Genomic DNA, 22,466 nt, shown 5'->3' on the forward strand with positions numbered 1-22,466 from the left:
ATCCGGATATTGACTAGGTGCAGTGCGCCTGCGCGGTGAGGTGGTGGTACCGCTGCTGGTTGTGGGTCTGTCATGGGGACGGTGCTGAGGAGCGGGGTCCGGGGCCTGACCCTGACTCTATGTCGGGGTCTCCATGGACTGTCAGGCCGCGGCGGGAGGCTCAGCCCGGGCCCGAGGCTGGGGGCAGGCTCCGTGCGGCCTGCAGCCACGGTCTCAGCCGGTAAGTGACCCCGGGCCGTGGGCGGAGACGGCGGCGGCGGGACCGAGGGCCGCTCTCACCGGGACCGAGGGCCGCTCTCACCGGGACCGAGGGCCGCTCTCACCGGGACCGAGGGCCGCTCTCACCGGGACCGAGGGCCGCTCTCACCGGGTTTGTGTCTTTCCAGGTCTCGGGGAGGGAGCGAGTCCGGAGGCCGAGCACAGCCGCCGCTATCAGAGCCACATCCCCAGCAGCCGGCTCCAGAAACTGCTGCTGGCCTCAGGATCCGCCTTGATGGCTTTATACAACCCGTACCGGCACGGTAAGATCCCACTGACACCCTGCCCCCCCCCCCCCCCTGTCCGTCACCCCAGGGGGCCGCTGGAGTCACCCTGGACAGGGTCAGGGTCAGGGTCAGGGTCACATCCACTGGGGAGGATCAGAATGATCCTGGATTCACCGAGGCTCGTGGGGGGAGGGGGATTCACCTGGAGGGTGGGGGGTCCGGGGTCACACCGGGACGGGGTCCGGGGTCACACCGGGACGGGGTCCGGGGTCACACCGGGACGGGGTCCGGGGTCACACCGGGACGGGGTCCGGGGTCACACCGGGACGGGGTCCGGGGTCACACATTGCAAGGGGGTGTGATTTCAGCATCACACCAGAGTGACAGGGTCACACTAAAGTCTCTGGGTATGCTTAGGGTCATACTGGGGTCACGGGGAGGATCAGACTGGATTCACTTAAATAGGTGAAGATTTGCTGGACTGTCAGCCTGTGTTCTCGTATTCAATCCCTGGAGTTGGACCTAGCTGAAAGGATTGCCGCCTTGTACTTTAATTATGTAGGATTCATGATGTGAAGTCAGTTTGTTATGAGGGAGTGTGACTCAAATTTCCTCTGTTCTCTTTTTGTTGCAGATATGGTGGCTGTACTGGGAGAAACTACAGGGCTGCTCGCAATCCAAAAGCTGCGAGACAGGATGCAGAACCATCCTGAGGGATTCCAGATTCTGCAGTAAGTGTAGTTGCAATGTTTATACTGGAGGAGAGGTGATGATAACCGTTAAAAGAAACCAGTTACTTTAGTTTTTACTTCATAAAAGATCAAATTAAAGGCAGAAGATGCTGAGAATACAGCACTAGAAGGCATGATGATACGGGCAGAGGTGCAGAGGCTAGGGGGTGGATCAGTGGAGTGGGTAATGTCACTGGCCCAGTAATAGTGTTCATCCATGTTTGAACCAAGGCTGTGATGAGGTCAGGAGCTGAGTGGGTCTGACTGAACTGAAACTAAGCATCAGTGAGCAGGCTGTTCCCTTATAAGTGCCACTTGGTAGCATTATCAACAACCTATTGGTAGTTTACTGACGATCAAGAGTAGACTGATGGGGTGGTATTTGGTAGCTTTAATTCATCCTATTATTTGTAATTATCCACATTGTCAGGTAGATAATAATGTTGTGGTTGAACTGAATCAGCTTGGCTAGGGACACAGCAAGTTCTGAAGCACAAGTCTTCAGTGCTATTGCCGAAATGTTGATAGGGCCAACAGCCTTTTCAGTACCAAGTGGCACTTATAAGGGAACAGCCTGCTCACTGATGCTTAGTTTCAGTTCAGTCAGGTCCACCCAGCTCCTGACCTCATCACAGCCTTGGTTCAAACATGGGCAAAAGAGCTGAAGGTGAGAGTGGTAGCTCTTGACGTCAGGGCTATATTTGACCGAATGTGGTGTCAAGGAGCCTTAGCTAAACTGGAATTGGGATTAAGGGTCGGTCGGAGTCGTATCTGGCAGGCAGGCAGAAGTGGCTGTTGGAGGTTAGTGATCTCAGCTCTCGAACATCTCTGCAGGAGGTCCTCAGGTGTCCTTGGTCCAACCATCTTCAGCTGTTCCATCAATAACCTTCTCTCCATCATAAGGTCGGAAGTGGGAATGTTTGCTGCTGATTGCGCAATGTTCAACACCACGCACAACTCCTCAGATCTTGAAGCAGGCCATGTCCAAATGCAATAAGACCAGGACAAATCCAGGCTTGGGCTGACAAGTGGCAAGTAATGTTCGTGCCTCACACATCAGGCAATGACCAACCTCCAACAAGAATCTAACCATGGCCCTTGACATTCAATGGCATGACCATTACTGAATCCCCCACTATCAACATCCTGGGGATTACCATTGACCAGAACCTCAACTGGAATAGTCATATAAGCGGAGGAGGCAATGGCTTAGTGGTACTATCGCTAGCCTATTAATCCAGAAACTCAGCTCATGTTCTGGGGGCCTGGGTTCGAATCCTGCCACAACAGATGAAATTTGAGTTCAACAAAAATGTGGAATTAAGAGTCTAATGATGACCATGAAACCCATCTGATTCACTCACATTCCTGAGGGAAGGAAACTGCCATCCTTGCCTGGTTTGACTGACATGTGACTCCAGACCCACAGCAATGTGGTTGACTCTTAACTGTCCTCTGGGCAATAAATGCTGGCCTGGACAGTGACACACACGTCTCGTGAATGAATAAAATAAATAAATGCAGTGGCTGCAAAACCAGATCAGAGGCCAGGAGTCCAACTGGAAGTCACTCACATCCTGTCTTACTAAAGCCTGTCCATCTACAAGGCTCAAGTCAGGAGTATGATAGAGTTCTGCCCACTTACCTGGATGGGTGCAGCTCCAACAACATTCAAGAAGCTTGTCAGCATCCAGGACAAAACAGCCAGCACTATATCCACAAGCATCCACTTTCTCCACCACTGGTGCTCAGTAGCAGCAGTGTGTACTATTGATAAGATCCTTAGTCATGGGTTTGGAAGGTGCTGTCTACCTCGAAGGACAAGGGCAGCAGATGCATGGAACCACTCCCTGCAAGGTCCCCTTCAAGCCATTCAGCCATCCTGAGTTGGAAATATATCGCTATTCCTTTCACTCACTGGGTCAAACTCCTGGAATTCTCTCCCTAAGGGCATTGTGGGTTTACCTCCAGCTGTTCAAGAAGAAGCTCACCACCACAGCTTGGGGAGTTTGGCAGTGAGGGATATTGAGAAAAAAATAAGGCACGTTACGAAGCTGTGTACCTGTGACAAGAAGTTTGGGTGTTTAAGCCAGTACGTGGAGAAGGAGACAACTTCCCATGGTTTTAAATTCATTGAAGAAATGAGAGATGGTTAATTGTGGCTTTTATCATAGACAGGTGAGAGAACAGCAAAAAAACAGCAAGACTGGTATCTTGTAGAGAGCAGCGGGAGTTGGTTAAAGTCTTACTGATTAAGAAGTGATTGAGGGGAGAGGAGGCAGGGTTCATTTTCATCATTCACTGCTGCTAACTGCATTCCCAAGGTAAGGAGTTCACTGTCCCTGGGGTCCTTGTTTCTAGGGAGAGACCTCGGATCAGCACGTCTACCTTGGATTTGGTCAGCCTGAGAGAGTTACCTGATGGCACATTTGGCAGAGAGTACGTCCGTTTCCTTGATGTTAATGTGAGTGGTACTTTCCTGATTGTAACCGGGTGAAATGAGAGAGAGCTGCAGTATCCTATAGCAGGCAGTCAGCCACTTGTGCGTGATAACTGTCTTTACATTCACACATAGGGTGGCCCCTCTAGTCTACTCTCATGGCTGATCCAATTACTCCACATTTCTCCCCACCTGTCCGCGCCCCCGCCCCCCCCGCCCGGGCCCTGATTATTTACTATACCTGCATATAACCCCCTTATGGTTCATGTGCTACGGCATTGAGATCTCTCTACATCTTAGAGCTCTACAATCTCTCATCATTTAGATAATGTGCTTCTTTATTCTTCCTGCCATAATAAGCCTTTGTCCACATTATGCTGTATCTACCAGACGTCTGCCCTCTCATGTAACTTATCGCCACCCCTCAGCCTCCTCATGTCCTCTTCACAACTAACTATCTTTGTGTCATTTGCAAATTTCACTCCCATACCATAGGATCTTTACGTCGTTTATATAAATTGTAAAGATTTGAGGCCCCTGTACTCATTCTTGTGCCACGCTACTCATTTGTTACATCTTGCCAAAATGAAACTGACCTGTTTATGATAGTCTATATGTTTTCCCCTATTCAATGAGCTTTCATTTTTCAAAATAGTCATAGAGATGTACATCATGGAAACAGACCCTTCGGTCCAACCCATCCATGCTGACCAGATGTCCCAACCCAATCTAGTCCCACCTGCCAGCACCTGGCCCATATCCCTCCAAACCCTTCCTATCCATATACCCATCCAGATGCCTCTTAAATGTACCAGCCTCCACCACATCCTCTGGCAGCTCATTCCATACACGTACCACCCTCTGCGTGAAAAAGTTGCCTCTTAGGTCTCTCTTATATCTTTCCCCTCTCACCCTAAACCTATGCCCTCTAGTTCTGGACTCCCCGACCCCAGGGAAGAGACTTTGTCTATTTATCCTATCCATGCCCCTCATGATTTTGTAAATCTCTGTAAGGTCACCCCTCAGCCTCCGACGCTCCAGACATCAAGTCACTGCAATCAACATGGCCTTTCCAAAAAGATGGGGAGAGTCTCACTGAAGGTTATTGCTTGTTCAGTCCTGTACACCTTAGAGTGTGTGGGAGCAGGCAGCAGTGGCTTCAGTTACAGCAACTGTTACCTTGTGAATAAAGCTCCGTTGTCCTGGTGACTGTTACCCACCAATAACTGCTCACAACAATAGCAACCGAGGTGAATATGATTAGTATTATTGTATATCTGTCGCTCCTCTCAGCCCCAAACTGCTCTTACCACCCGCATTGTATCACTCCATGAAAAGGCGCAAAGGTTGATAGCTTTGTTAATGGTGTCAGTGAGACCTCTTTGATATGACAGTTTTACAGGACCTTGAGGTATTGTTTGGGTAATCCGAAATTCAGATAATTGATGTTTGGATAACTAAGGTTGTTCTGTATAGGTCCCCTAATCATTTACAGTCTGTTCTTGTATTATGCAGTAGTTGTGTTCTCGAGCAACCTCGTGTATAGAAAATCGCGCAATAGAAATAACAGGGCCTATGGGAAAAAGTTTTGGTGGGTCATCCCCTAACCATATCAGTAAAAAATCAAACCAAAAATAGTAGTTAGCCAAACACAAATGATAGCACAGTCTAAGTAAATATTAATAGTATATATTTTAATGAAATAATATTAAATTTATTGTAAGGGGTTTCTGAGTTTGCTGAGTTACAGTGCTGTATTAAGACAGGGGCTGAGGGTTATCATCAGCATCATCATTACTTTCAGGTGCAGTTCTGGATTCAGGGTTACGATAAAAGAAAATATTTAGTGCAGAGGTGGATGGCTGTGGTTTATTGTCCTCAAGACTGTTTCTTGCAGGTTGGCTTAAAAAAGGGAACCAGTGTTTGCTGCTTTGCCATCTTTCTTCTTTCATGAAGAAGCTGTTCATAGGGTGTAAGACATTCTGCCAGGAACTGCTATCCTGCTGCACTCTGCATTGTAGTCATTGTCTTCTAAGAGCTGCAACTGCTTCTCAACTTCCCTCAAGATAAAAGACAAAGCAGAAGTGGAAATTTCTCGTGGTGCTGCATCCTGGCCTACTTCATCTTCATCTTGAGCTTTAATTCCCCCTGCAGCAACAAGTTGTTATAGATCAGTCTCAACTTGTACAAATCCAGCTTGCTTTGCAAGAGCGACACAATGTTCTTTGATTGTTGGAAGCTCCTCTGATGGTTCAACGCCTTTAAAATCATGAAGAAAATCTGGGAGAAGCTTCCACCAAATTGCATGCAAGTAGGCCTGACTGACATCATCCCAGGCCTGACTGACATCATCCCAGGCCTGACTGACATCATCCCAGGCCTGACTGACATCATCCCTGGCCTCCACAATGACGTTAATAGCATTCTTAATGTTAGAGCTCTTCCAAAATTGAAGAACACTGTTCTCATTAGCTCCCTCAGTAGCTGCAAATAACTTCCTGACTGTGCTCCTTAAATAATAAGCTTTAAAAGCTGCTGTTGCATTCTGGTACATGGGTTGAATGAGAGAGGTTGTGTTCGGAGGTAGAAATAGCACTTTGATGTTTTCAGAAAGTTCACCAATGGTGGGAGGATGGCTTGGTGCATTGTCCAGAATGAGGAGAATCTTGAAACACAGACATTTCCTCGAGCAATAATTTCTAAAAATATCCTCAAAAACATCAACAATCAGGTCAGGAAGAATTTGCTCTGTCATCCAACCTCTTTTACTTGACCTGAAGTAAACACCTGGAGTGGTCTTAAGGTAACCAGGGATGGAATTGCATAATAGCCCGCAGGAGTTCGCGTTTTAAAAAAAACCATTCTCCAATTCACCAATCATGTTACAGCCAAATTGTGTTGACGAATTGTGCGTTATAGGAGAACGACCTGTAGGTGCAAAAGGGTATCGAAGAAGAAATAACAAGAGTTTGTCAGTAAAGCCAGGCAAAGGAGAGTAGTGGGAAGTTGTGTGTGGAGTTAGAGGATTTAGGGGAAGCACTAAATGAATATTTTTCAACAGTATTCACTCTAGAAAACGACAATGTTGTCGAGGAGAATACTGAGATACAGGCTACTAGACTAGGTGGGATTGAGGTTCACAAGGAAGAGGTATTAGAAATCCTGCAGAGTGTGAAAATAGATAAGTCCCCTGGGCCGGATGGGATTTATCCTAGGATCCTCTGGGAAGCCAGGGAGGAGATTGCCGAGCCTTTGTCAGCACGGTTTTGTGAAGGGTAGGTCGTGCCTCACAAACCTTATTGAGTTCTTTGAGAAGGTGACCTAACAGGTAGATGAGAGTAAACCATTTGATGTGGTGTATATGGATTTCAGCAAGGCATTCGATAAGGTTCCCCACAGTAGGCTATTGTACAAAATGCAGAAGAATGGGATTGTGGGAGATATAGCAGTTTGGATCGGTAATTGGCTTGCTGGTTGTGGTGGTGGCTGATGGGAAATGTTCATCCTGGAGTCCAGTTACTAGTGGTGTACCGCAAAGGTAGGTGTTGGGTCCACTGCTGTTCGTCATTTTTATGAACGACCTGGATAAGGGCATAGGGTGGGTTAGTAAGTTCGCAGACGACATGAAGGTCGGTGGGGTTGTGGATAGTGGCGAAGGATGTTGTAGGTTACAGAGAGACATAGATAAGCTATGTCAGAGCTGGGCTGATGGAGTTTAATGGTGGCAAGTGTTGTGAGGTGATTTACTTTGGTTGGAGTAACCAAAATGCAAAGTACTGGGCTAATGGTAAGATTCTTGGTAGTGTCCAGGTACACACTCCTTGAAAGTTGCCACCCATGTTGACAGGGTTGTTAAGAAGGCATAATGTTTTAGCTTTTATTAATAGATGGATCGAGTACCGGAACCATGAGGTTATGCTGCAGCTGTACAAAACTCTGGGGCGGCCCCACTTGGATTATTGTGTCCAGTTCTGGTCACCGCATTATAAGAAGGATGTGGAAGCTTTGGAAAGGGTGCAGAGGAGATTTACTAGGATGTTGCCTGGTATGGAGGGAAGGTCTTACGAGGAAAGGCTGAGGGACTTGAGGCTGTTTTCGTTAGAGAGAAGGAGGTTGAGAGGTGACTTAATAGAGACGTATAAGATAATCAGAGGGTTAGATAGGCTCTCCCTGTCCACCCTTTTACCAAGTATAGTGACGGTGAGCATGAGGGGGCATAGCTTTAAATTGAGGGGTGATAGATATAGGACAGATGTCAGAGATAGTTTCTTTACTCAGACAGTAGTAAGGGTATGGAATGCTTTGCCTGCAAAGGTAGTAGATTCGCCAAGTTTAAGTGCATTTAAATCGTCATTGGACAAGCATATGGACGTACATGGAATAGTGTAGGTTAGATTGGCTTCAGATTGGTATGTCAGGTCGGCGCAACATCGAGGGCCGAAGGGCCTGTACTGTGCTGGAATGTTCATTGTTCAAAGATCATGGGAGATTATAACTTTTATATCAACTGGAGAAGTCTGGTGGGCCAAGGTAATCTTGGACAAGGAGGTGACAGTGTTTTTTGGATTGTTTCTCAGACAGCACTTTCTGAACCTGATCGTCCACCTAATGTCTGTCGTGTGGAGGGAGAATAGTTACATGGTGGGGTATCGGGGCTCAGGCTCCCCAACAATTCCCCTGTAGAGTCATCCCGACTAAAACAATGTCGAGAGGAAAGGAAGTCTTGTGTTTTGACCGCAACATTGAAGGTGCAAACATCTTAATAGCCAATGAAGTGTGGCCTTACAGCAGCTAATTTATACATGGCAAGATCCCACAAGCAGCAGTTTAATAATGAGCAATGTCTGTTTTAGTGCTACTAGCCCAACATCAGAAACTGACTGGGAATCTCCCATAGATCTTTCTGAAATGATTCGTGGATCATAGTCAGTCACCCAAGAGACGAGACAAGGAGTCCCTCAGCCGACAGTGCGCTGACCCTCTGACTGTGGTAGAGAGCTGGCTGAATAAAGCAGAAGTAGAGAGTCATATCCTTTAGTCAAGCATTCTTTAACAACTTCATTTGCAGCCAGAGATTAGACCGTTCCAAGATGTGAACAGACCTGAAAGTGACGATGAGCACAGGTCAATTAATATATTTTCCAGCACAGATCAGAGGAACCAAACTCCCTCCCCACCCTCTTCACACACCTCACACTGAGAAGTAAACTCTGGAGAGCTTGACAAGATTTAAGAATCAGTAAATTCGCTGGACTAGCTGGGTTACCTAAAGGAGTGCTCAGAGAAACTGAGGAAGTACTGGGAACTCTGAGAGTGTTGAGAGACTGGGGAAAGGTTGGGAATTATCTGGGAGTGCTCAGAGGGCCTGGGAGAAAGCTGGGATTTATCCAGGTGAGTACTGAGGGAGACTGGGGAAGTGATGCAATTTATTTGGTAGCTGAGAATTCTCATGGGAGTACTGACTGACTGGGAAAGAGCTGAGATTTATCTGGGAGTGCTGACAGAGACGAGGTAACTGCTGGGGTTTATCTGGAGGGTACTGAGAGAGATTGGGGAGGAGTTGGGATTTATCTGGGAATGGGGAAGTGCTGGGATTTATCTGAGTGCTGACGTAGACTGGGGTAGTGATGGGATTTATGTGGGAGTGCTGAGAGAGACGGGGCAATATCTGGTATTTATCTGGGACAGCTCTGAGAAACTGTGGAATTAATGGAGGTTAACAGGGGAAGGATAATTTGTTGATCAAATCAAATAGGACAAAATGGGGACTGTTACAGAGCCCAGAGATCTGACTTTGATCCCTGTAGAGTAATGGAAGTGATGAGGAATCAGTTTGAAGATGGTTTCCGTCACTGTCACTCTGTTCCTGGCAGTCAGGCTGTATTACACTGAGGAAGGTGGGACCTGACCCACTCCGTTGTCCTCTGCTCGGATGAAGCAGACTGCTGCAATGGTCTGCTGAGGCAGTTCAGTACCAGAAGCTGCTTATTGAATTCCTGAGTTGTAACGATTCAACACAGCCAGCTCAGCGTTTATTGTCGAGAGGGCAGGCAAGAGTGAACCCCATTGCTATGGGTCTGAGGTCACTTGTGGGCCAGACCAGATGGGGATGGCAGTTTCCTTTTTGAAAGGGCATTGGTGAGCCTGGGTGACATTAATGAGAGTGCCTTGTAGGTTTACAAGAATGTTACCAAGAGGTGAATTGTGAGGGGAGATTCTATAAACGAGGATTGTATTTCATGGAATTTAGAAAGTTATGGGGTGATTTCGAATAATTTAAGGGTAATTGATAATGTAGATAGACACTGTTTCTGCAAGTTGAGGTGTCTGGGGCTGGGAACATAGGTCTAGAATTTTAATCTTAATTTCTAGGCTAAAGGGTTCCTTAACTTGGCTAAATAATATTTAGATCTGATATTTATACAATTTTGTTAAACAAAGGTAATAAGGGATGTGAAACAACTGCAGAGGCCTGGCGATAAGTCACTGAGTAGGCTTAAATGTTGAGTGAATATGACAGGTAGGAGTGCTCTCATACACAGCATAGTGTGGACTCACTTACTCCTGTTTCTTTTTTAATTAATTTATTTTTCTAATAAACCTGTTCAGAGATGTTATTATGCACCCCTGGAGCAGGTGTAATTCCTGATCGAGGGATAGGGACACTAGTACTGTGCCATAAGAGGGCCCCAATTGCACCTGGTATTCCCATGGGTCTCGTGTTGAAGTACCAAGTAGGCCTGAGGCTGCTTCGCTTCCAAGGTCAGAGTAGACTGAGTATTTTATTTCAGATGAGTATGGCTGTAGATCGTGTACTCCTGTTGTGCTGTGCTGTCATTTAAATGGATGTGCATGCTCTAGTTATATTAAGAGCAGCTAATACCAGGGATAACTGGGGAAAGATGAGGCTCCTTTTATAAGAACCTCTTGTGCAACGGTAGAGTCCCTGCCTTTAATGAAGGGGTAGAAAGTGAGGACTGCAGATGCTGGAGATTCAGAGTTGAGAGTGTGGTGCAGGAAAAGTGCAGCAGGTCAGGCAGCATCCGAGGAGCAGGAGAGTCGACGTTTCGGGCATAAGCCCTTCATCAGGAATGAGGCTTGTGGGCCAAGGGGCTAAGAGATAAATGGGAGGAGGGTGGGGGTGGGGGAAGGTAGCTGGGAATGTGATAGGTAGATGAAAGTGGGGGAGAACGTGATAGGTTGGGGAGGAGGGTGGATCAGGTAGATGGGAAAGATGATGGACAGGTCAGGAGGGCAGCGGCACAGAATGAGGAAACTGTTGAAATCCACATTGATCCTGTGTGATTGCAGGGTCCCGAGGTGGAATATGAGCCATTATTCTTCCATGTGCCAGGTGGTAAGGGTTTGGCAATGGTCAAGACCCAGGACCTGCATGTCCTTGGCGGAGTGCGAGGGGGAGTTGAAGTGTTCGGCTGTGGGGCGCTGGGGTTGGTTGGTGCTACAGTAGGTGAGGGAGAAGTGCAATGGGTAGATTGCCCTTCCCATATGGTCGACGATGCCCTCCACTTCCCGCACACCGCCCTGGAACCCCACCCCTTCCCTCCCAATGCAACAAGGACAGAAACGCCCCTGGTGCTCACCTTCGACCCCATCAATCTCCACATACATTGCATCATCCTCTGTCACTTGCACCACCTACAAACAGACCCCACCACCCAGAGATATCTTTCCCTCCCCACCCCTATCAGTGTTCCAGAGAGACCATTCCCTCTCCAACTCCCTCGTCAGGTCCACAACCCCCACCAGCCCATACTCCACTCCCGACACCTTCCCCCACCACTGAAGGAAGTGCAAAACTGTGCCCACACCAGTCCTCTCGCCTCTGCCCAAGGACTGTTTCAGAGAATATCTCTCCACCAACCAACCCCACTCCACCAAGGCCATGCAGGTCCGGGGCTGCCTCTCACCACCAGATGCCTGGAGGAAGAATGCCAGTCCCAAGCCTCCAACTCGGCCCCGCCCTCTGGGCCTGTCTATCATCCTTCTCATCCATCCACTCCGACCTATCATCATCTTCTCCACCTTCACCTACCTATCACATTCCCAGTTACCTTCCCCCAGCCCCACCCCCTCCCTCCCATTTACCTCTCATTCCCCCCGCCCCACAAGCCTCATTCCTGATGAAGAGCTTATGCCTGAAACGTCGATTGTCCTGCTCCTTGGATGCTGCCTGACCTTTCCCAGCACCACAGTCTTGACCTTATTCCACAGGTGCTGGGTTCAAGTCCCACCTACCTTGTATCTGTAGGCAGGCTGATTAAAAGAACCAGGAGGCCTGTTTTGCACTGGTAGTGTCTGTGCCTCTGAGCCAGAAGGCCTGAGTCAAGTTTCCGAACATCCCTGAACATGTTGACTAAAAGAAGCATGTCATTTGAGGTGACTGCCTGCCCCTGTACATTCCCACCTAGAGAGGGAGGATGTGGAGTTGATCAGGACGATTGAGGTCACCAGTGGGCACTACCAGGGGCTTGGCTTCTGTATTCCCACCTAAAGTGACACGTTAATGTAAATTTTGAAATTTGGACATTTTGGTTTTTTAATCCCTTTACGTGTTACCTTTTAATTTGATTTTATTAGTCATTAAATTTAGTATAAATTGACAACTGCTGTTTAATGGGGTATTGCTTATTAATTTGGTTTATTAAAAACATAGAAAATAATGATCGCATTAGGCCATCTGGCCCTTTACGCCTCCTTTGCCATTCACTATGATCGTTGCTGATTGTCCAACTCAGTATCCTGTTCCCAGTGTTTCCACAAACCCTTTGATCCCTTTAACTCTAAGAGCTATATCTCCCTCTGTCTTGAAATCTTTCAATGTTTTGGCCTCAACCAGTTCCTGTGGCAGACAATTCCAGCGGCTCCCCACTGTCTGAGTGAAAACAGTTCTCCTCATCTTAGTCTGTGAACCCTGGTTGTGGACCCACCAGGAACGTCTATTCTGCATCTCCCCTGTTTAGTCCCGTTAGTGAGTGTAGTCCTAATCTTTATATGTAAGTCCTGCCGTCCCAGGAAACTGCCTGGTCAAACCTTTGTTGTATTCACTGTTTAGCAAGAACATCATTTCTCAGATAAGACTCAAAACTGAACCCAATCTGGTCTCCCCAAGCGTCCTGTTTCATTGCAGCAGGGTACCCCTGTTTCTTTACTGGAATCCTCTCGCGATGAAGGCCAACATAACCATTTGCTTTCTTCACGTGCTGAATCTGCGTGCGGTCTCTGTGATTGGTGTACAAAAGACACCCTCATTGCACTCCCCAGCCTTTCCAAACAATCGCTGTTCAATCGATAATCTGCCTTCCTGTGTTTTTATACCTCTCCTTATATTTCATCTGCCCACTCACTCAACTTGTCCAAATTGCACTGAAGAATCTGTGCACCTTCCTCACAGCTCACCCTGCCTCCCAGAGTTGTGTTCGTTCTCTGATCTAAATCATTAATACAGATTGTGAACAGCTGCAGACCTGTAGTACTGGCTGCCACTCTGAGAAAGACTCCTTTATTCCTATTCTGTCTGTATCAGTATAATACCCCAATCTCAACGCATTCTTGCTAATCTGTTTACATGGGATTTTGCTGAAAGTCCAATTAAGCAATATTCCATTGATTTCCCTCATCAGCTCCACTATTTATATCCTGGTAAAATTTCAGTCAGTTGTTCAGGCAGATTTCCCCGTCATAAATTCATGCTGACCCTGTTTTCCACTAATGCTCTGCTATTAAATCTTTTATGATGGGCTTTAGTTTAAGACCATAAACACACTTTCTCTTTAAAGATGGTTCTATAGTTAACTAGTTAATGAGTTCATTTGATTTAGTCAAGAGTATTAAAACCAGTTTGGGGAAGGTGGTGGAGTTAAATCGTAACATCACTGGACTAGAAATCCAGAAGCAAGCCTGATGGTGTGGGGAGACAGGTTCAAATCCCACCATGGCAGCTAGTCGTGTTTAGATTTGGGGCTACAGTGGTAGTGTCTCTACCTCTGAGCCAGAGCAACCCAGCTTCAAGCCCAGCTGCTGCAGAGGTGAACCGGATGATACAGAAATAAGTACAGGTAAGTTAAATGGCAGGTGTCTTTTCCCAAAGGTGGAGGGTTTCAAAACTAGGGGACATATTTTGAAGATGAGAGGAGAAAGATTTAAAACACATTGGGGCAATTTTTACACCAGAGTGGTTTGTGTGTGGAATGAACTTCCACAGGGGGGGTTGCAGATGCAGGAAGTTACACTGTTTAAAAGATGTTTGGATAAGTATGTGAGTAAGTAATGTGTGGAAGAATATGGGCAGAGTGAGACTAGTTTAGTGTGGGATTATGGTCTGTGTGGATGGATGGACCAAAGGGTTTGCTTCTGTGCTGTATGACGGTATAAGAGCCAGCTGCCACCTGCTTTGGGTAACTGCCTGGATGGGAACAGTACGCTCCACTGACCCTGAACTGACTATTGTGAATAAACCCATGTGGAAGACACATTGGCTTCTGCCTCCTCCTCTACCCAGTTGATGTTTACCAGATTAACAGCTTCCTCCTCAGTGAAGTGTCCTCACACATCTGTTCCTCCTTGCTTTACAGAAGGTCACTCCTGATAGCCGGATGCCTGTGAAGTTTGTTGACGATGAGGAGCTTGCCTATGTGATTCAGCGTTACCGTGAAGTACATGACTTCATGCACACACTGCTGGGCATGCCCACAAACATTCTCGGTAAGTCGTATCACTCTCCCCAATCTCTGCCTGTTTCTGCTAAGATTCTTCCTCCGGTTAATTGTGCATGTAACAGCAACAAGACCCTCCTAGCCCCTGACCTTTTCACGCTTGTAATAGTTAGCAATTACAAATGTTAGATCATAAAATTGTACAAGTTGTCTATCTCTGTGTTGAAATGGCAACTCGGACTGATGGATTAAAAATTCCCTTTCTCTGCTGATTGCAAAGGTCCTCTGTGAACAACCAAAGCCCAACCAATTGCAGAAAGTAATTCAATGATATGTGATTAAAGGACTAATGAAATACCTCAAAGGTGCAGTTTAATTTCAGCTTTGCAGGACAATACATACTGAGAATTATTATGCTTGTGCTAAACAAATAAGGTGTAGTGAAAGTCACCAACAAACTTGAGACTGGAGGAAACAAGCTCCCATCTCGCAGACAAGAAGGGGAGGTCGACCGGCAGCAATGAGAGCAAAATACGTTGCAAATGGCATCCAGGAAATGTCTCCGATAACCATACTCCAACAGGAAGATAGAAGCAGGATCCAAACAGATCAGACTGAGAGGGGCAGTGTTAGGAGACTAACAGGAGGTTGAATAGGCTGGGGCTGTTTTCCCTGGAGTGTTGGAGGCTGAGGTTTATAAAATCATGAGGTGCATGGATAGGACAGGGGAGTCCAGAACTAGAGGGGCATAGGTTTAGGGTGAGAGATATAAAAGAGACCGAAGGGACAACTTTTTCACACAGAGGGTGGTACGTGTATGGAATGAGCTGCCAGAGGATGTGGTAGAGGATGGTACAATTGCAACATTTAAGAGGCATTTGGATGGGTATATGAATAGGAAGGGTTTGGAGGGATATGGGCTGATGGGATTAGATTGGGTTGGGATATCTGGTCAGCATGGACGGTTGGACCGAAGGGTCTGTTTCCATGCTGTACATGTCTATGACTCTATGATAAATGGAAAAGTTGGAAAAACCAGTGTTTGTATTGGGTAAAAACAAGGACTACAGATGCTGGAAACTGGAGTCTAGATCAGTGTGGTGCTGGAAAAGCACAGCAGGTCAGGCAGCATCCGAGGAGCAGGAAAATCAACGTTTCGGGCAAAAGCCCTTCATCAGGAATGAAGGGCTTTTACCCAAAACGTCAATTTTCCAGTATTTGTATTGGAAAGGCCTGGGTCTTAGAGATAATCTAACAGAGTTACAAGATAATGAAGAGAATTGATGATAAACCATCTTCGTGAGAAAAGGACAGGTTCAAACCAGTCACAGTGTATTTCTCTCCACAGATGCTGCCAGATGGGGTGAGCTTTTCCAACAATTTGTTTTTTTTTCCCAGCTTCTGTGGTTCTTTTTGTTTTTTTTTAAATGATGTTCAAGGTTCAGCCTGTAGATTGTGATCACTCTGTGCCAGCATTGATCTGGAAATGAATATCAGACTGCATCAGCAGGGATGCAGCGTTGGAAACATTTCACCTTCTCTACCTGTTCAGGGAGTGTTGGGTTGGGCTGGCCACCAAGTGGGAAAGATGGACTTTATTCTGATTTACCATCAAGTACAAGAGTGTAAAATTGACACCATAGCGTCTTCTGGATGAGGTTGTGGGCTGTACGCCTACTGTGTGACCTGTTGCTATTCTTTCCTCTACTGATCCTGTGTCTCACTGTATTTATCAGGTGAGGTTGCAGTCAAGTGGTTTGAGGCAATGCAGACTGGTCTGCCTATGTGTATTCTGGGAGCTATATTTGGTCCTCTCCACCTGTCTACCAGGTGAGTATCGTTACTTTGTGAGAAACTGTTTTGAGTTCAGACTGAGTTTGAGCCATCCTGTCTCTCGGCAGGGTAGGTCTGGTCATTGATATCAGCCTGGTCACATCCTGCTGAGGTATCACATGGTTTTACCTTAAGAAGCCCTTTCAGCTTTGGCTTTGTAGTTAGAGCAGTTCAGTTCCTAACTCTGATCTCAAGAGCACCAGGATACTTTGTGCTGGTGATCATTACATGAAGCGACTTCCATTAGCTGTTCAAGTCAAACACATTGACTTGTGACTGGAGTATGTACATACCAGATTAGGGAACGCTCCTCAAAAGGATGCTACTGAACCATCACCTTTTCATTTCCAGATTTAAATTCTGCATCTGAGCTCTCAATCTCTGTATGAGTAATCCAGCAATGTAAAATCACTATCCTGGCTAAAACCCTCTGCCTGAGGGGCAGTGACACTGCCTATGGGGGGCCAGACCAGAGTCTGTTTGCCCCCTGTAACAACATTGAATATTTTTATATGGTGTAAAGCCTCAGTTCCTGTACAGGACTGGGAGAATGACCTGCTGCAAACTTAAACATTCTTGTCTCCCTTACAGGAATATCCAGGTTTTAGTAACAGACTTAATCCCGTGGGCTGTACGGTGTGGCAGGACAGCTCAGTGTATGATGAACTTCTACTATGAGAATCGATGGGAACAGAATCTAGAATCACTCAGAGAAGAGATTGGGATATTACCCTGTCCCACTGTTCAATCATAACATTGACATGTTAGGAACACAGGAGTGAATTTAATGGTGTGGAGACAGCCTTATAATACCCTAAACTCCAGACATCAGCAAAGGAGAAGGCATGGAGCAGAGGTGACTGACGATGAGGTGGGGACTGACCCCTTCCGCCCCAGCCCATGTTTTCAGGTCTAACACTTTCTAGAAACAGTGTCGACTCATGACGGTGGGGTGACCCGGTCCCAGCCTTGGGCTTGTTTTGTGAATAAATCATTGTTTTGGACTTAGAATAAGGATAATTAATAAATATAAGGGTAGGCCTCAAGCCTACGCTGCCATCCTGAGATTGACATTGATCTGTGTTCCTAATTCCACATCCCCATCCACCTGAGCTTAAGAACAAAGTCTGACTTTTTTTTTAAGGGGTGAAGGTGGTGAAAACAAAATATCCCCATTGCTATCTTAAAGACTGACATTCTCAACTTGTCCTTCAAAGACTGCTGCCAGCCCAGTTACATGGGTATAGCTCATTGCTGGTTCCCAAACAAAAAAAAATTGTGGTGGCTCAGTGGTTAGCACTGCTGCCTCAGAGCATCAAGGACCCAAGTTCGATTCCAGCTTTGGGTGACTGGACTGTGGGAGGAAACCCACACAAAGATGTGCAGGTTCGGTGAATTGGCCATGCTAAATTGCCCATAGTGTTTGGGCATGTGTAGGTTAGATGCATTAGTCAGGGGTAAATGTAGAGTAATAGGGTCTGGGTGGGATACTCTTCAGAGGGAGTGTGTGGACTTGTTGGGCCAAATGGCCTGTTTCCACACTTCAGGGCTTCTGATTTTTCTGCTGCTCCCAGTATTGGCTCCTGACTGCCATCTGCAGGGTTTCCTGTATGTTGTCAGGGCCTGTCTCTTTATTCCTTCAACATTAGTATTCACAGAATTACATTAAAGGAAAAAAAACAAGGGTTTCAAAATATTGTCCTCTTTGTACACAAATCCTGCAGTTCCCAAAATGAACACTGTGCATGCTGCAATCTCAGAGCGAGCTCTGTATCAAGGTTCCCCAGTTCAGTCCCTCACTTGTGGCTCCCAGACAGTGAGTTCCTTTCTCCAGGCCCCTGGCTTTGACCCCTGTGCACGTGCCTTCCTCAGAAGAGGCCGAGAGCCTCCAGCTGTTCTCTCGCAGCTTGCTTTTCACTTTCAGCTGGCTGGCCTGGACAGCAGCCAGTATACTCGGCAGGTCCCACTGCGTCCTGATTAACGTATTGTCCACTGTGAAAATCCCATCACGCGTGCGGCGAACGTGGGTACACACCGCTGATGACCTCAGCTCCAAACCGATTTCATGGACAAGCTTCCGCAGGTACTGCTGGGTCTCATGGAGACACTGGATCTCTGCGGAGAAAGGAGAATGTTCATCCACAGGAGTTGGATAGCGGCAGGGTACCACTGTTAGGGCAGCAGCATATTGAGGAGGATTGATTCTTGCCCCTCCTCGTTCTTCCCCCCACCCAGTAATAAGTTGTTGACTTCTCACTGACTATCTGGAACTGTTTCACTGTCCAGAAGCTCTGACGTGTGCAGTAGACACAGGGTGAGGTAGAGACTTGGGAAGACAAGTGCTCAAATGAGTAGCCACGATGAAAGGCAAGGGTGAATAGGAGGTGACAAAGAGAAATGGATGTGTGTGGTCCTGGGGTCAGAACAGCAGCCACTGTGTGTGCTCACACATATAACACACATATACATATACCTACAGCAAACCGGAAATAAACTGGAGACAACAAGAGGGGGTCAAGATTGTAATAGAACAATGTCGCTGTTTATATGGTGGAAGCAGCAAAGTCAAGCCGAGTATGTGCTGACACGATCAGACAGTCCGGGACAAGATGGGGGAGTGTGTCAGGAGAAGGGCAGGTAGGGTTGCCAGTAGAGGGTGTGGACCTGTCTGTACAGTGTTGGGGAATGGGCTCTGAAACTCGTGGAGATGAGGCTCGTGCTGACAGCTCACTGCTGAAGAATGGACTAGATCCATAATCAGGGAGTGAGCTGCTGAGGAGCACAGAGGACATCAGGAACCCCCCCCCAAACTCTCTGGTGTGTTTCAGAAGGTACAGACATACATACCTAGCGTGAAGCTTGGAGGGGAGAAGTGTACACATCGAATCGCGGTAATGATCGGAGGGGATTTATTCATGGGCCGTAACAGACCTCGAGACACGAGCTCATAGGCCTCCTGGCTTTTCAAATCAACATCCGAATACCTGTAATAAAGAACAGTGTTACTGAGACGATCGAACATGGTTAATCCAGCCAGCTCCGGATACTTCCACACTGGCGCCCATGCCCTCGATCAGGCTCACCAGGAACCAACCACAGTGTCTACCACCTCCTACACTTGCATACCCTGCCAAGGTTAACATGGGAGTCAGCATGTTGGGTTGGGTGGGGTGTTGATGCTGTTGAGTGGGGGGTCTACCTACAACCCCAAAGACTGCAGCAATTCACAAGGCAGCCAACCAACACTTTCTTCAGGAGTAACTCAGGATGGGTAGCAACACCTACATCCCACATACGAATAAAATATTCACACTTATCCATTGTCCCCATTGGGGGCAGGGCCCACAGCTTTACATCCAGTGCTATATCAGCCGGACTGTGGGGAAGGTAGTGTGACCCTGGATAACCTGGGCTGGGTGGGGAGGGGACCGACAAATAATAAGTCTGTACAATGGCCCTGACGTAGAACAGGGCCTATCCCAGCCCCAGATTCAGAGAAAATACGAGCACAGCTTCAGTGAAACAGCGAGATGCAGACACTACTGTGCCTCGAGCAGGAGGGATGTTCTCATCGCTCGCTGACCGAGGACTTTGACAGAGTAAATCAGCAGAAAGGGCTTCCACTCACACCGAGGTAAGCAGTCACCAGGGAGAACAGGTTGAAGGTGACAATCCTTTGATGCAGTGAGCTGGAATGCACTGTCGGGAGGAGGAATTTGACAAGTTACAAGGAGTGAGCTGGGGAACTAGGCTATTGATCACTTTCATTGAGCTAGCACCAGCCCAATAAGCCATTCTGTTTCACTGATTCTGTTTCGGAGGATTTCCTTCACTGCGGCTGGGATAGATGATCACTTGGGCTTCTCGATAAAAGCCCAGTGAGGGGCTGATCACACAACTCTCCCCTCACTACATCCCGAGCTCTCATACATACGTTAGCAGTGCTCGCTGGTGGCTGCCCTGGACCACGGCAATGATACAGTCCAGCCTGTCCTGTGTGATGTGATCTGCAACACAACATCAGCCACTCAGTTCAGACAAAAGCAGAGGCTCCCACAGAGTAACATCAGCTGCACACGCTATCCCAGGAATACCACAATGCTAGGAGCTCTGTCTCTCGAGGAATAACCCTCCCCCCTCCTCGTCGTCAGGCTGCCAGAAGGAGCCAGGCAGGATTGAGGAGGAGTTCCAGTGTCGACCATGAGCCTGTGACAGGCTGCAGGGAGCTCAGCCCATGGCAGTGGGATTACTGCCTGGTGACTGTTTCTCATCTGACGTGCCACAGGAAGGAAACAGGTCCTCGATCAGACACACCATCCCAAATTAAATCGTTCAAAATCCAGAACAGTGGCACAGCCACAGAACAGTTCCAAAATGAGAACAGATGAAAAGGCAAAGTGAACGTTAAGGGACAGAGGATTCAAGATTGAGACTGACTGGTATAAACAGGACAATAAGGTAAAAACAATGACTCTGGATTCGTGGTGCTGGAAAAGCACAGCAGTTCAGGCAGCATCCAAGTAGCTTTGAAATCGACGTTTCGGGCAAAAGCCCTTAGGCTTTTGCCCGAAACGTCGATTTCGAAGCTACTTGGATGCTGCCTGAACTGCTGTGCTCTTCCAGCACCACTAAACAGGACAATAGGCAGGATTCGGAAGGGGAAGAAGATCAAGGGACATAGCAGAGTGGGGGTATGGGACTAACGAGTTGTAAACAGACTACTGGGATGATCTGTAGCTTAGAGTCGTTCGTGAATGCGAGAGAAGTGAGCCCAGTATTCATGCATCTCCTGGCTGCTTCTAACCACATGATTGATTCAGGAAACTCAGGCCCACCGACTCTCCTGCTGAGTTGGCACACAGATCTAGTTCTTACCATAAGTTGTTCTCTCGATCACTCTGCCTGTGTTTGAGAAGTCCTCAGTTGCTGTCCCAAAGCTGCCTTTCACAATGTATTCCTGAAAAGTCAAAACCAGCCCAATAACATGTGTCACTGGGCAATGGGCTCAAACTCCCAACGCGGGCTCATTTAGCAACAAGCAAATAACAAACACACAAATACACAAAATTACAGAAGGGGTGACAAAATATTAGAATGCAAACACGACAAGTAATTATAAAAGCACATGGCTTTGATCTTTATGTCATCATTGTCTACAGGAATAGTGCCAGTAGACTGGAGGATAGCAAAGAAGGGGAGTAGATAGTTATAAACCAGTGAGCCTTACTTCGGTTGTGGGTTAAGTGTTGGAAAGGATTATAAGAGTTAGGATCTATAATCATCTAGAAAGGAATAAGTTGATTAGGGATAGTCAACACGGTTTTGTGAAGAGTAGGGCATGCCCCTCAAACCTTATTGAGTTCTTTGAGATGATGACCAAATAGTGGTTGATGTGGTGCACACCGATTTCAGTAAGGCATTTGATAAGATTCTCCACGGTAAGTTATTGCACAAAATAGAAAGGCATGGGATTGAGGGTGATTTAGTGGTTTGGATCAAAAGTTGGCAAGATGAAAAAAGGCAGAGGGTGGTGGTTGATGGGAAATGTTCAAGCTGGAGTTCAGTTACTAGTGGTGTACCGCAAGGATCTTTTTGGGGCCACTGCTGTTTGTCATTTTCATAAATGACCTGGACGAGGGTGTAGAAGGATGGGTTAGTAAATTTGTGGATGACACTAATGTCGGTGAAATTGTGGATAGTGCGGAAGGATATTGTAGGTTACAGAGGGAAATAAATAAGCTGCAGAGCTGGGCTGAGAGATGGCAAGTGGAATTTAATGCAGAAAAGTATGAGGTGATTCACTTTGGAAGGAGTAACAGGATTACAGAGTACTGGGCTAATGATAAGATTCTTGGTAGTGTAGATGAGCAGAGAGATCTCAGTGTCCATGTACATAGATCCCTGAAAGTTACCATCCAGGTTGATAGGGTTGTTAAGAAGGCATACGGTGTGTTAGCTTTTATTAGTAGAGGGATTGAGTTTCGGAGCCACAAGGTCATGCTGCAGCTGTACAAAACTCTGGTGCGGCTGCATTTGGAGTATTATGTACAGTTCTGGTCGCTGCATTACAGGAAGAACGTGGAAACATTGGAAAGGGTGCAGAGGAGATTTATCAGGGTGTTGCCTGGTATGGAAGCAAGTTTTTATGAGGAAAGACTGAGGGATTTGAAGCTACTTTCGTTAGAAGGTTAAGACGTGACTTAATAGAGACATACAAGAGGATTAGATAGGGTTGACAATGAGAGCCTTTTTCCTCAGATAGTGATGGTGAGCACGACGGGACAGAGCTTTAAATTGAGGGGTG

The 22,466-nt window shown here is 46.9% G+C and overlaps 2 protein-coding genes across 3 annotated transcripts in view; one reads left to right on the forward strand and one right to left on the reverse strand.

Annotated features, from left to right (window-relative positions):
• On the forward strand, positions 1 to 17,229 carry coq4 (coenzyme Q4 homolog (S. cerevisiae)). Of its 2 annotated transcripts, XM_072566271.1 has the most exons (7): positions 4 to 220; positions 387 to 521; positions 1,120 to 1,216; positions 3,578 to 3,680; positions 14,249 to 14,378; positions 16,066 to 16,159; positions 16,754 to 17,229. In XM_072566271.1, exons 1-7 carry the CDS (start codon positions 73 to 75, stop codon positions 16,914 to 16,916), a joined length of 870 nt encoding a protein of 289 aa, XP_072422372.1. In that variant the 5' UTR covers positions 4 to 72; the 3' UTR covers positions 16,917 to 17,229. The 2 variants fall into 2 exon arrangements, with proteins under 2 accessions (XP_072422373.1, XP_072422372.1); XM_072566272.1 differs by lacking the exon at positions 387 to 521 and having other exon boundaries at positions 1 to 220.
• trub2 (TruB pseudouridine (psi) synthase family member 2) overlaps positions 14,685 to 22,466 on the reverse strand; it is a 14,305-nt gene continuing 6,523 nt past the window's right edge. The window contains exons 5-8 of the mRNA XM_072566270.1: positions 21,038 to 21,119; positions 20,097 to 20,169; positions 19,010 to 19,146; positions 14,685 to 18,277 (exon numbers count right to left, since the gene is read on the reverse strand). Of these exons, the coding sequence (XP_072422371.1) occupies positions 17,919 to 18,277; positions 19,010 to 19,146; positions 20,097 to 20,169; positions 21,038 to 21,119 (651 nt within the window). The 3' untranslated portion in view covers positions 14,685 to 17,918. The remainder of the gene's footprint in view (positions 18,278 to 19,009; positions 19,147 to 20,096; positions 20,170 to 21,037; positions 21,120 to 22,466) is intronic.

Source organism: Chiloscyllium punctatum, chromosome 49 (genome assembly GCF_047496795.1).
Source record: "Chiloscyllium punctatum isolate Juve2018m chromosome 49, sChiPun1.3, whole genome shotgun sequence".
NCBI classification, from domain to species: domain Eukaryota; kingdom Metazoa; phylum Chordata; class Chondrichthyes; order Orectolobiformes; family Hemiscylliidae; genus Chiloscyllium; species Chiloscyllium punctatum.

Excerpts from the sequence above, each read along its gene's own strand:
- coq4 (XM_072566271.1), top strand. The coding sequence starts at position 73 with ATGGGGACGGTGCTGAGGAGCGGGGTCCGGGGCCTGACCCTGACTCTA. Across the intron at positions 3,681-14,248 it reads TCCGTTTCCTTGATGTTAAT|AAGGTCACTCCTGATAGCCG; the intron begins GTGAGTGGTACT and ends CTTGCTTTACAG. Across the intron at positions 14,379-16,065 it reads CATGCCCACAAACATTCTCG|GTGAGGTTGCAGTCAAGTGG; the intron begins GTAAGTCGTATC and ends TGTATTTATCAG.